This window comes from Mauremys reevesii, linkage group 7 (genome assembly GCF_016161935.1).
Source record: "Mauremys reevesii isolate NIE-2019 linkage group 7, ASM1616193v1, whole genome shotgun sequence".
In the NCBI taxonomy this organism is placed as follows: Eukaryota; Metazoa; Chordata; order Testudines; family Geoemydidae; genus Mauremys; species Mauremys reevesii.
The window spans coordinates 108,476,217-108,490,151 of NC_052629.1; the positions used below are offsets into that span (position 1 = coordinate 108,476,217).

At 44.8% G+C, this 13,935-nt stretch overlaps 1 protein-coding gene across 9 annotated transcripts in view; it reads left to right on the top strand.

The window, feature by feature from the left end:
* Nucleotides 1–13,935, top strand: part of SRGAP3 (SLIT-ROBO Rho GTPase activating protein 3) — a 300,075-nt gene that overhangs the window by 236,190 nt on the left and 49,950 nt on the right. For all 9 annotated transcript variants that reach the window (XR_005601272.1, XM_039547357.1, XM_039547359.1 and 6 more), the window contains 2 exons: nt 3,276–3,461; nt 5,107–5,235. Coding sequence is in view for 8 of the 9 variants with exons in the window: in XM_039547357.1 (XP_039403291.1) it covers nt 3,276–3,461; nt 5,107–5,235 (315 nt within the window). In the remaining variant the exon portion in view is untranslated. The remainder of the gene's footprint in view (nt 1–3,275; nt 3,462–5,106; nt 5,236–13,935) is intronic.

Below are 13,935 nucleotides of genomic sequence, written 5' to 3' on the forward strand. Positions count from 1 at the left end.
CCAATTAAAAGCATGGGGAGCTAAAGTACTGCCTAGCCTGACAAGAACCTCAGGGAAACACTGGGATAAATGCCCAGAAAGGGGGACACCATCAAAAAGCAGAAATTAGTGTGGGATCAAAGACCTAGATTTCAAAATGCCTAGTGATTTTAGGTGCCCAACTTGAGATGCCTTTAAAGGGACCTGATTTTCTGAAAACCAGGCCCTCTGTGTCCAAACTCTGCACCCCAAGTCACTAGTAAAAATTGTGGCCAGCATCTTTGCTGAGGTAGATATCCTGGGCAACGTTCAGACCTCATTGGAGTCAATGATCGTCTTGCCATTGACTTCAGTGGGGCTAGGATTTCAAACCTTGAGTCCAGCTGCTTTATGGAAAGCTTAACAGGGGGAAAGGGAGAGACTGCAGGGACTGGGTGGGAGAGCGGTGAATGTGGCTGTGAAGGGAGGGCCACGTCTGGTCATGAGGGGGTGGCTGAGAGGCAGCCAGCGCTCTCCGTTTACAGATTCAGAGAAAAAAGGAGCTGGCCTGCAAAAACGCAACCCTTGTATTCGTGTTACAGATCCCCCTTGCTGGCTCCTTACCTTACAGGAAAAGTCGGGTAGAATGTAATTGAAAATGAAAAGTTTTTTTTTTAACCAGCCTGTAGAATTTAACACAGAATGATCTTCCAGCGGCGGTTCACAAACTCCTCAACACAAACCCATCCCCTTGTCACCTCCATTCCTTCTGATCCAGCTTCTCTCCAGTGCACCCGATTTACCAAGGGTCCCCCTTACTTTTAGACTTACATGTGCTGATAGCCCTTGCAGACTGGTGTCCTCTGGCTGTCTACCAATTACGGGTGTGAAGATGCTGAGTCAAGGGGAAGCTTAATTCGTGTTAATGGTGGGAATGTCTCCCCATGTCACATGTGATCCTGTTAGGTGCTGAATGCTTTTCTGAGAGCAGCTGAGCCCCTCAGGTTATGTCTACACTGCATCTGGGAGTGAGCCTGCCAGCCTGGGTCCAGAGACTCCCATTAGCGCACTAAAAATAGTATTGTAGACATTGCAGCTCAAGGTAGGTCCATACTTACCGCGCGGGTCGACGCGGTGAGTTCGACTTCTCGGAGTTCGAACTATCGCATCTAATCAAGACGTGATAGTTCGAACTCCCCGCGCGCTCCGGTCGACTCCGGAACTCCACCACCGCGAACGGCGGTGGCGGAGTCGACCTTGGAGCCGCGGAGTTCGACCCCGCCGCGTCTGGACGGGTAAGTCAGTCGAACTAAGGTAGTTCGACTTCAGCTACGCTATTCGCGTAGCTGAAGTCGCGTACCTTAGTTCGACACCCTCCCCCTCCCCCCGTAGTGTAGACCAGACCTCAGAGTGGCGCTCATGCGCTCAAGTCGGGGGTGGGGTGGGGCTGGGCCAGGCCTGAGAGCCCAAGCTGCAACGTCAAAGCAATGTCTACACGGCTATTTTTAATGCACCAGCGTGAGCCCCTTTAGCACAAGTCTGTGGACCCAGGCTGGGAGGCTGGTTCCCAGATGCAGTTTAGACCTTCCCCAAGTTCCATTGGAGCCAATGGGATGTGAGGTTTCGCACCTCCCGGAATTGAGCCCTTGGCTCTCCCTTCTCTGATAGTTTGGTTGCATCCTATATTTTATTGCCAAGATCATACTGTAATTCTGGTGCTTCGTAGGCGGAGAGCTTTGCTGGCCTGTCTTCAGTTTGGAGGGTTTGGTGCCGTTGCAGCATTGGGTTTGAGGTGCAGAAAGGGAGAGGTGTCTGGATCTTTGCCTTTGCACCTGGGGGCTGTGGGCCTGCTCTCCATCCTTGTGTTAGGAGGTGCTCAGAGCTCCTTTAAGTCCCATTTTAAAACCTTACTTCTCAAAGCCATCAGCATGGCAGAATGAGTCTGGTCTTTGTATCTAGTGTTCTGTTAGCTGCTTGCTCACTGTGGTAAATGTCATCATCCGTGCATGGGTCCCTGAGAGGTCAGATTGGTTCTGAATAACGCCCTTTGAGGAGGGCTTTAGAAAAATCCTTAAACCTTTAGAAAGTGGCATCAGCGTGGGTCTGTTTGTCCGTCTGTCTCCCCGGCGCTCTGGGGCTGGCAGGAGCTCCTCGCTCCTGTTCCACCTAGGGAGCTGCTCACTCAGAAGCGGGTGAGGAGAAAGGGGATAGCTCCATAGCACTGCCCCAAGGGGAGCAATGTAAAGGCTGGGGTAAAGCACACACCCACATGTAAAGGAAGCGATTGTGCTGGCGTGAGGCACAATCTTCCCCAGCGCTGCTCCTGGGGCCATGTAGTTCCACACGGCGCCCTGCGCAGGGCAGTGGCATAACAGCCAGAATCTGGCCCTTCATGAGTAGCCGTATTTCACAGCCCCATTGACAGCAGCGTCCAGCCCGTTAACATGTAATTCTGCTCTGCAGAGATAAATCCAGCATCTCGGGCCTTGTCAAGGCCATGTAAAATAAAACATCTGAGTCCTAGAGCGAGCTGATGCAGGGACAGTGCGACTGAAGGCATAAAGAGACAGGAGCAGATGGGTTTTTCTTGCCAACACTATTAAAATGATCACACTGTGCCCTCTGAGCTTTTTATTTTTAAAAATGTGATTGTCGAAGTGAAACAGCTGTAGATGTTTTCCTTGGGGGACACAAACACCATGCGACTCTAGTTCCTAGTGGGATGGGCGTCCATGTCAAATCCACCATTGCATTTGATGCCAGATAAGGCACCAATTGGAATGGGCATTGGAGATCAAACTCTGTTTCACTCTGATGCAGCACCTCTCCACATTGGCAGAGTGGTGGAGGGTTACGTTTGCCTCTGCTCAAGCTGCACCTGTTTCCATGGCTAGAGAATTTGAGCCTGGTTCTCAGTTACTCGGTTCCTGCACTTGGGAAGAGGAGGGTTGGGGCCCAGGTGGTATCAAGCTACCTTTGTGCTCCCCGTATCCTGGGGCCATGCAAGGGCCTGCCTGCCCGCAGCTCAGAGCTGCTGTAAGCTATGTCCTGTTTCCCTGTGGCTCTGGATAGCAGAGAAGCTGGAGTGCAGTGCTCTCTGGCCATGCTCTAACGCTGCGGGATAGGGGCAGGGATGGTGTAGAGTTCTGGCCTGGCTCTGGAGATGTTCTGTTTAAGTCTCACCCCTTTAAGGGGTGGTATCAAACAGCCTTAGCATAAGTGAGAATCCGGCCCATGGTCTCTAGGGCTCTCCAGCCTGCACTGTGCACAAACACTAACACACAGTGTAGGAGACTCATTACTGTCTGTCTCTTCAGGTGATGAAAACCTACCACATGTACCACGCGGAAAGCATCAGCGCTGAGAGCAAGCTGAAGGAAGCAGAGAAGCAGGAGGAAAAGCAGTTCAACAAGTCTGGGGACATCAGTGTCAACCTGCTGCGGCACGAGGACAGGCCTCAGCGCCGGAGCTCCGTCAAGAAGATTGAGAAGATGAAGGAGAAGGTAGGTGGGAGGAATAATGAGCCTCCTGCATGGCTGACCGCTTGATTGCTGATGGACGCAGTAGTGGATGCCAGCTACATGTGTACTGGGCTAGGTGTGCAGACAAAAATCTCCCTGTGGCACAGGTTTCAGCTCCAGCATTCACCACGGTCGTGCAACCCTTTCTGCGGCCTTTGAAGAGATCCGGGAGGAAGTCTCCTGCTAGTTCAATGCTTGTGTATAGTTCAGCAAAGAGCAGTCTGGGGATGCTATAAAAAGTCTCTTTATTGCTTATTAGTAATGGCGATGTGCCAAAGTCAGTAGGCAGCAAGGGATGGATTCAAAGTCAGGCTGCGACCTTTTAGCAGAAAACGGGGTCTGGGGAACATCATGCAGCACACATCCACAGAGAGGATGAAATACGCAGTTAGGGTCTGATATGGCCAACCGTTAAATATTGCACAGTGCCTCAGCATGGAGGGAGAGTTGAAAAGGGCAGTTGAAAGGGCCTCCAAAAAGCAACGGCTTTGAAAACAAACACAACAAAAAAGGTTGAGGCAGCCAGCACAAACTAGAGCAAATGAAATGCTTATACAGGAGCTAGTCAGACTGTGGCCAGTGGGTCCAACTGATATTTTTAATCACACACAATCTAGGATCTGAGAGATTTTGCTGACTGCTGAGGGAGGGAGCGTAGCAGTAAATCTAGACTGCCATGGTAATGCTCCGTCAAGTGGACAGAGAGGGCATCGTGCAGGGGAGGGTTATGATCAGCTTGCAGACTGTATTTCACTGCTTCGTTTTTCATCTCCCAAATCTGTTCTTGTAACAATGAACAATAGATATCCCAGGATTCATTAAATCAGAGACTTGAAGAAGAGGCTCACATACTCTTTCCACTGGTCCGTGAGCTAATGGGGCAGCATTCTGATGGGACTCTGAAGAAAAATGCAGCCCTTACTACTGGCAGAACCCATTACCTCTTTCTTCTCCAGGCCGCCAAAAACCTTGCATTCTGCAGACTCACAGGAACTCCAAATATTGTCATTCGGGCACTTTTTCTGATTTTCTTTTTTTGTGAAAATGAAAAGTAGCCTCCCTGGCCAGGAAACCATTAGTTAGATGTGTGTTTACTCAGCTGTGTATGTTGCACTGGAATATAAGATAGCAGAAAGCTCCTTGCAAGGGTCAGTCATTCTTGTTTAACTTCTTGATTGGAGACCATCCTGAACAAATGCTCTGAACTTGTAGGGGTTTGAATTCTGGATCCCCTTCTGAATTTTGCAGCTTGAGCCTTTGGGCCAGATTCCAGGGCCAGATGCAACTGTATAAATCTGGAGTGATTCCAGATATACATCAGTGAGTAGAATTTGGCCCTCTAATCTTGACTGATGCCATATCTTCCATGCATGTGCAGATAAGAGAACTGTGCTCTGAATGCATTGTGTACATTCAAGTTGAATGCACTTGCTTGCTGTTGAATGTATCAGGTATGTTCAGATGGATTCACTTGTTGTACTGGTAAAGGTATATGCTGCATCCTACCAACGGGGTGTTAATACGTGAGACCAGCGCAGCAGTGCGCTGTGGAAGACTTGTAGCAAGAGGAAATGTGAACCTCCTGGATAACTTATTTGTGCTTTTTCATTCTATTTTGCTTTTTCAGAGGCAAGCCAAATATTCTGAAAACAAGCTGAAGTGCACTAAAGCCAGGAACGATTATCTGCTGAACCTGGCAGCCACAAATGCAGCCGTCAGTAAATACTACATCCACGATGTCTCTGACCTCATTGATGTAAGTGATCCTTCTCTTCGAATGCATCCGCCCCTCTTCCTGTTGGCAAGTAAGCAGCCGAGTATAGACACTGATCCTGCAGCTCACCCTGGTGTGCGCTGTGGTAATAAAGGGGAGTTGGTTGGCATTTTGAACTCTGGCTAACCTGTAGGTCTTTTGCAAACATTACAGTTTTTTTCTCAGCGCTCCCCACCACATTATACAAGGGTAGTGACAGAAGCCCAGTAGTCATTATATGGGAGTTGGCCTTCAATATATTTCATGGAGGCCACATGAAAGCAAAGTCATTGATTCATTTTTATTCAACATTTAAACCTCCCTCCTCAACAGTTGACAAAATATAGATTTTTTTTTTTGGTAACTATCAATACATATAAATGAGAGCAGGGCACGAGTCAGTCCTCCAAGATGCAAACACCACAAATTTAGATGTTTGGATTTGGAGCCAGGTCTGAACTTAGTGGTCCAGGGCTATCTCTAAGATAAATCTACCAAGTACATATTATTTTAACGCTCACGGCATCTTTTACTTCATCACACAAGAATCTCAAGATTTTGGCTTCAGTGTGCCATGGTTATGGCTTCAGTAGAAATTTCCAGAGAAATATTTGTGTCTGGATTGGCATCTTCCTATAGCCTGTGGTGGTGGCCTCATATAAGATGGCTACAGTACACTATCACATGTATATGGAGGTTTACAAGGGCATAAACGGTTACAGTGGAATTCACCTCAGTGCAAGAGGGCCTTGAAAAGATACTGTGCATCACATATAAACTTTTTAATAAGGAGCTTAAGTGATGGATAGAGTCTTACATGGACCTTTTGAGGTGGGCTGAATTTCACCCCTAATGCAGGAATATGACATGGTTGAATATGTTTGTATAAAAAGTTTTAGCATAAAACTGGGCAAACTTTTATTTAAAACAGAAGTGAGTACTGAGATTGTCTGCTGAATTTCTTCATCCCGTGTTACAGACTAGATGGCCATAGTGGTCTCATCTGGCCTATCTAAGAATCTGTATTTAAAATGGATGAAAGAGAAACCTCTTGAAAATTAGAGATCTCAAATGGTTCTTTATTATGGAAGTTAGACATTGAAAAACCTAATTGTCCTCACTAAATCCATAGCACAATATCCATTGATTTCAGTGAGAGCAGGTTTGGGCCGTGTGTCCCTGCCCTACCAGTTCAGCATTGTTACCCATTATAGGCCGCAAACACCTATGGTTGGGCCCAGATCCCAATTCAGAAAAGTGCTTGAGTAGGTGCTTGAGTCTTATGCTTTCCTGAACTGAAGTCCTAGTGCTTGCAGTTGTGAATAGCCCCACTGCAGTCATTACTCATGGATGCAAGCCCAGTAGTAAGGATCAGACCTTATGTATTTGCTTGTGTTTCATGCTGTGTACTTTAAAGTGATTCAAGAAATGGGACTTCCGTCACTTCCTTTGGGAGGTAATATCACAACTTCATAGTTCTTACCATAAGGAATTTCCTCCTGCTAGTCAGTTTTAACTTGCTTAAATTGCAGCAATGGTCATATAAATAACACTGATCTATCTGTGTGTGCTGAATATTTGTCCTGGTTTAAATGTCACTAAAATGCATTATTTAAAAAACCATGGGCGTGTTAATCTCTCTTAATGAATCTATAGATCATATTTATTGGTTTAGTTAGTAATTTAAAGGGACATTTGAGGTAAGACCTACAGGAATTTCAAGATCTTACTTTGATAGAAATGTTATTGGGTACAATTTTCGAAGCGCTTTTTCCTCTTGCTTATGTTTATTCATATTAAAAACAAACAAACAAAAATCCCTTGCCAATGGAAACAGACGAACAAAAGGATATGAAGCTGCCTTACTGATTTGCCCTTTGGGTTTTTTTGTTTTTGTTTTTAATGAGAGTGACTTTTTTGTTTTCCTGGAGAGTTGCTGAATTCCAGTTTAGCTCTCGTTGTTTTTATGTTGTTCCTCCCCAGTTTATTTCCTTGCTGACACTTCCATTGGAGTTAGCAGATGTCTTTTCTTCCTCACTCCAGGAATCCCTTCAGGGGACTATAACTAAAGCATCTTTGACTCTGTACAACTATATGCGCCTAATTATATATTCTGATTGCCAAAAAAAAAATTATTGTTAAGGATGCATGAGCTGTTCATGGGTGTCCTAATTTCAAATCCCCCAGGAGAAGAGCAGTTTATTTGAACAGGCTTTTGTACAAATCCAGTGTGTTTCACAGGAGCACTGGAGGGGAGATTTCCGTACACCCCAGAATAAAGGGATCCCATTCACTGCACCACACAATAAGGGCAGTGAAAAGAAAGAGATTTTTCATGCTTGTCCAGTACTAGCAACAGCAGGACTTTCAACCCCATGTGTGTAACTGATACAAGAAAAAACTGGGTGCTGTGTGTTATTGTTACAGTTACAGATTTGTATCATCTGGATTTCTATTGGTATCTCAATCTATAGTTGGTAAAGTGCGTGCGCGCGCACATACACACACACACTCTTAAATGTAGCCACTTATGGGGTGGAGATCTGCTGTTATTTAACAGCATGGGGCTGTGCTGCACAACTGCGTTGTATAAGAAAAGTGAAATGCTCTCAGTGTAGAGAGCCAGCACAAAGCCTGTGCACCCTAATTTGAAGGGCATACCTGGAGCTTGAGTGGTGCATTGCCTTTAGGCCTGGCCTCTCTGCAGGGGTGAGTTTTGCCTGAAGAGAGGAAGAATACCATGTTGAAGTGAGAATTAAATCTGAGCAAAGGGCCTAAGAGCAGACTGACATTCTTGAAAGGGCTTAGGCTTGATGTGTTGCAGTTATGATTATACTTCCAGCTGCTCCACCCAGCATCACCAAGAGTGATGATTAATGATGTAAAGGGTTTTCTCTCTAGAACATAATAGGGGTTATAGAAGGGCTCCTACTGGCAGTTCATATCCAGCACAAATTGCCATTTAGAGTTTTATGACTTGTACACATGTCTGAACCATCAGATCACTGGAGCTGAAATTTAGCAGCATCTTAAAAAATAAATAAAATTCTGGATGGGTAAATGTCATCCATTAGGCCCAACCTTTACATTTCTCATGTTATCAGCACCAAAGCAGAATCACAACTATAATGTCGGCTAAAGAGTTGTCTCCATTTTGGTGAGATACAGGGTCTCAGCTGCTTGGTGAAAGTGGAGTTCTTTCGGAGTATTGGATTGTAATGAGGAAATTAAAACTTGATCAGAGTAGTCATGAATTAGCACACATGACTGTCCCTTGTTTTGCCTCAAGTGGGTTTTGCTCCATCCTTCCTGATGGGGGTAGGGATTTACAACATACAGAAAGGCATGTTGTTAGACTTTCATTTAAAGAGTGTCCTTGTGCAAATTCCTCAAAAGAAGCATGGATGTATTTTAGGACTCCTGGGTTCTTTTTTTGGTTCTGTTACTGATTCCTTGCATGATCTGGATTAACCTCTGATGGTAAAATGTGGATAACGTTATTGATGCACCTTTGCTGGGGTTTGTGGGAAGCATTTGGCGGTAGTCAGATGAAATATGTCATAGGACTTAGGAGGTGGTAATATGTGGAAATACAAGTGCTTATGTCCTTGCTGGATCTCCTCTGTATCCTGCTGAAACGGCATCTAGATATTAAAGTGATGGGTGTGTTTGTCATATCTAAGACAGACAGCTAGATAGATAGGTAAAGAGGCAGTATTCTTAACAACCTGCCATTCAGAAAAATGAGGACATCAGGCAGTTTAATGTCGCACTCTATTGCCGAGTTGTATGGGCACTTGAAAACTTAGCTGATGGCATTGCCATTTGTCACACGGTCAAATAATGCCTAGTCAAGCAGGGAAACAGAGATGCCAGTCAAAGTTATAGTGCTAAAAGTCCTCAAGCAAAGCAATTTGTTTCCATCAAAGCAAAATGTTTGATGTTGCCAATATGTCAAGAGAGCACAAGCCCGAAAAAGAAGAAAAATAAAAGACCCTCTATCTGGGGCACAGGAACAGGAAAACAGTTTCTTTCCCTTCCTATGGCAAGAGTTTAAAAGCAGCATGTGGAAGATGTAGGATGAGGAGCTATTGCTGAGTCTCAGGCCTGTCATCGGAGAAATTAGAGTAGTGGTCTCCCTCCTTAACGCAGGACTAAGGTCTAGTGGTTAGAGCGGCAGATGGCTAGCATTAGGACTCCTGGGTTTTATTCTCAAATTTGTAACGGATTCATTCTGTGACTTTGAACAAGTCACCCAGAGCTTGATTTTGCAACATGGCCTTTCATTTTGCAGGGCCAAATCATTGCACCCCAATTAATTGTGTGCACTGGTGGTAGCATAGGCTAACTACCAAATGGTGCCCTGAATCAGGAAGTTAAATATGTAGGCCACAAATTTATAAGTGTAGGCTAGGTGCCTAAATCCACATATAGGCTCCTAACTAAAAACGAGCCTGAGGTTCAGAGGTGCTGAAGTCACCAGGAGATAGATGCTCAGTTCCTCTGAAAATCAGCCCATTTTTATTTAGTCACCCAGGGTAAGCATTTACAGCCAAAATTGCCATAATTTCTACCCATCGTTGATTGCTTGGGCATAACTGTGCCTACAAAATCAGAAGCCAGGTCCCTCTATCTCACTGGGCTTTATTTCCCCCATGTTTATATGGGGATATTATCTCCCAGACGGCAGATCTTCATCTGGTTTAATCAGTCTGACTCTATTGACTTTACTGGAGAGGCCCCCAGTTGCACAAGCTGAGGCTCTATCAGGGAGCATATTTGTCCCCTAATCCCTCTATTTTTCTGTGGTTGGCATTGTTCTTTCCAAATACTGTGACACCCTGTTGTACCTCTGCCCACAGCTTCAAGAGATCTTCCTGGCTTTCCCCTCTTCCCAGGAATCTCACAAATAAATCACTGCTTCCAGGTTGAGTCAGAAACATACAAATGATGGGAAAAGAGAAGAGGCAAATCATAGCGGCCTAGGTTCTGATCTCAGGGTATATCAAGAATTACTTGGATTTACACCAGTGAAGCTGAGATCAGAATTGGATCCAACTTGATTTTTCTTCTCCTGTATTTTTTTTTCATTTGAAGGAAGTGACACTTGGCATCGGCATTTTATTTCCCTTATGAAAAGGCCTTTCAGCTCCTCTGAGTCCCAGCACCCCACTTAGCTTGCTGGCCTGTATCTCGGGCACTCTGTCAAATGTCAGACATCCTGATGGCAGACTGAGAACCAGGCATGGTTGGTCATGGGTACTGTAAGCGAAGTGCAGCTTTAAGAGAGCCGTCACACATAGCTTTTCTGTAACTCAAAAGTAGCCCTCTCTGAGTTGCAGGTGCCTTCACTTCAGCTTGATATACTGCATGTATCCAACTAAGAGATCTCATTGCTTCAGGGGGTTTCAAATAAAGTCAACAGCATAGCAAGAAAAAGAATAAACAGCGTCTATCACGGGGAATTAGACTTTCTCAAAAGACTCAGTGCAGTTCTTGACAGCCTTTACTTCCCAGCCTGCTGTGTCCGTATTATTCAGTTTCCCGCTGAGGAGGCAATTCTGCAGTGCCACTGGCAATCCCAGCACCTGATCCAGTCACTTCCTCTGCCACTGGGGGTGGGGGAGGAAATTTTTTTTTTTTCTGAGAAAGAAAAATGAAGACTTGGCCAGGCGGTACTAGAGAGAAACCTTCCTCTCCACTCCAGTCACTGAATGCCAGTTTAGGGATCTGTTCTGAGGAAATATATACACTGCGGGACTGTACAACTATGAGTATTCATTCATAATGAAAAAAGTAAACAGTAAGGCATGTATCCTGCATCATTCTATACACACAATGAATGGTTGTGAAGGACTTTTCTTTTTGAAGAAAAAAAGCTAGTCTCTACATTCAGATCATGTTTTGAAGCTTATCTAACCAAAGTAGCAGTGGGTGCCAGAGTTTGCAGAGAGCCTGAAACAATAGCCCTGAAGTATGAAGTGCCCATTCATTTCAGAGGGCACTAGTTCAGATGGTAAGGGTGAAACTTTAAATGACAACATTAACTATTTTGCTATAAGAAAGGTGAAGAAGGATCATATTATGAAAGTCCACCGCAACATTTCCCAAGGTGTGGGGTGAGCCCTTGTAATGTGCAAAGGATTATCCAGGAGTAGAAGATGGGGTACAGAAGATGTAAACATTTAACAACAAGTCGTGTAACAACACGTGGTTGCACTACAGAGGTGTGCAGTTGGTTTCATTTTCCCCAAGGTGGGCTCTTCCCCGAAAAGTTTTGGGAATTATTGGACTCAAAGTATTTTCCCTGATAGGTATTTTCTGTGATAGGGTTATCTGGACATAGCTTTTGTGAAGGTTTGATCGGGTAACATAGAATAGTCTAGCATTTGAATTAGATACAGTGACATAGGCAAGTACAGATTTGAATAATTGGCCATAATAGTCAGTTAGGTAAATTAGTACCTTTATGAATAATAATCTGTAGGTTTAGGCGGAATTCTGCCCTTAGTTACACCTTTGGAGCCTCGCTGGACCAAATTCACCCCTGGTTTAAGTGTACAACCAGGGTTTGGCCCCTTGTGTTCAGTGAGGCTGCAGGGATGTTAAGAGGGCAGGATTAGGCCCTTTGGCATTTAAATAATGAAGCTCTAACATCTGAAACAAATCCTGTATGATAAATAATCCTATGGATCATAGGGCTGGATTCTGCCACGTGTGCTCATGTTGACTGGTACCTTACTCTGTGAGTATCCTCTTGGAATCAGTGGGTCCATTTGTGGGGCAAATTACTTACTACTCAGCTGAGGAAGGGTGGCGGAATTGGATCCATAGATATTAGAGATGGAAAATGTCTGTAGATCCCCTGGATTATTCCTCAGCCAATTAATTGTTCTCTACAGAAAAATCTTCAGGGCTGGAAGTCCAAGTTTCAGTAATTCACTTGATAGGATCCCTGCCTGTTCCCTTGGAAAACTGTACCACAGTCTAATAATTTCTCCCTATTTTCTTTCCAAGAGAGCAAAGAGGTGCTTCCTTCGTATGTCAACACAGTGGTCCTTGGAGGTTTAAAGGTTCCGAACACTGATAAGGTCATAATAATCCCTTAGCTGCATGCACAGCACCTTCCTGTTAGTTAAAATGGAGCCTACTGACTGCTCTGTGCTGACCACAGAAGCTGATGTTTTGTTTGTGGCCATGGGGATTATCCAACCCTTACTTTGGTTGGGATGATCTCTTTTGCTGTGGGGTGGCTTAAGCTATTCCAAGCCGTGGCTTTAAATTGATGGCTTCTTGCTAGGTATTTCTTGAACACTATCAGATGGGGAAGTTTGTGGCTGAGCTGTTTAACTCCTATTCTAGGCTCTGGCTACCAAGGCTAAGCTGGGCATGCAGAACTGGGAGGAAATACTCAAGAAAGATAAAATGTATTAGCAGAGAAGCTTTGTGACCTTAAAAATGTTCGTGTGTTCCCTGTGACAGGGCTGTTCTTGAAATGTGGTGCTTTTGTACAATTGTTCTCTCTCCCCTCCCCCTTTGTCCTGATTCACATGACCAGACATTTGTATAGAGTATTACTTTGTGGGGATGGTGACAGAGAGTAAGTTCAAGAGACCCTCAGATACTGCAGCAGTGAGGGTCATATAAGGACCTAAACAAATAGGTCTCGGTCTCTCTCTCTCTCTCTCTCTCTCTGCAAGTCTTTCCTAAATTCTAATAAAACCATCTCTTGTGAGTTTTAAATTTCCAAAGGAAAAGAACAGGTAGCTTCATATGCATCATCATGGAATGCTGCATTGGTTATAGGGTTCTACTAGTAGGAATAGAATCTATGCTCCAACGCAGATCCCAGGACGAAGATGTGAGAGCTGAGGACAAAGCGTTCCTAGTGGAAGCCGTACTCTTTGCGAAGCCGTACTCTTTGAGAAGGCTTTTCCACCGTAAGTAATACTCACAATAAGAACAGCCTCCTCTATTCCCAAACATTTATCAACCAGAAAAACCCTATTCTAAGCATTTTTTACCCCAAAAAGGGAAGTGTGCCAGAGACTCCATGAAGTCCTCTACTTGATTTTACTTGGAATATGCTCAGATACCATGGTGATGGGCAGCAGCATAAAACCCATGGACAGATGGAGGTGGGGCCAGTTACTTGGATTTATTTGATCCAACTGAGAGCAGAATCCAACGTAAGACCTTTAAATAGAACTCAGGACCGTCTAGTTCCAGCCTGGGCTTAATCCAGTACTTTCTCTGGCACCATTTTCTCTTTCTTTAGCTTTCTCAAAATTCACAGATGTGAGTTTTCAATCAAGAGCCTCTTTTTAATGTTTTCCTAACACTCCGAGGGTATGCAATTTGTTCCTGTCCAAGGGTCCAGCAAAAGACCTGTGCACCACTTAGGTCCCGCATAAGCCCTGTAGATGGCGTGAAGGCCTTGAGCTGGTCCAGTTTCCACGCCCAGAGAAAGCAATTTTGCATTAAATTTGGCCAAACAATGTTGAAATCGTATGAACTTGGGGCAATTTCACAGAAATTTTGTGAATTCAGATCTTTTGAAGGAGAAATAGAATCTATTCTAAATACGCTGCCCAGTTCGCTTCCTGTCCATGCAGGGAAGTGCAGAGCTCTGTTGTGATACACTGCAGCATTTTGCTCTGAGAAGTTACAAACGAGCCAGTTTGGTAGGTGGTGCTGATGCCG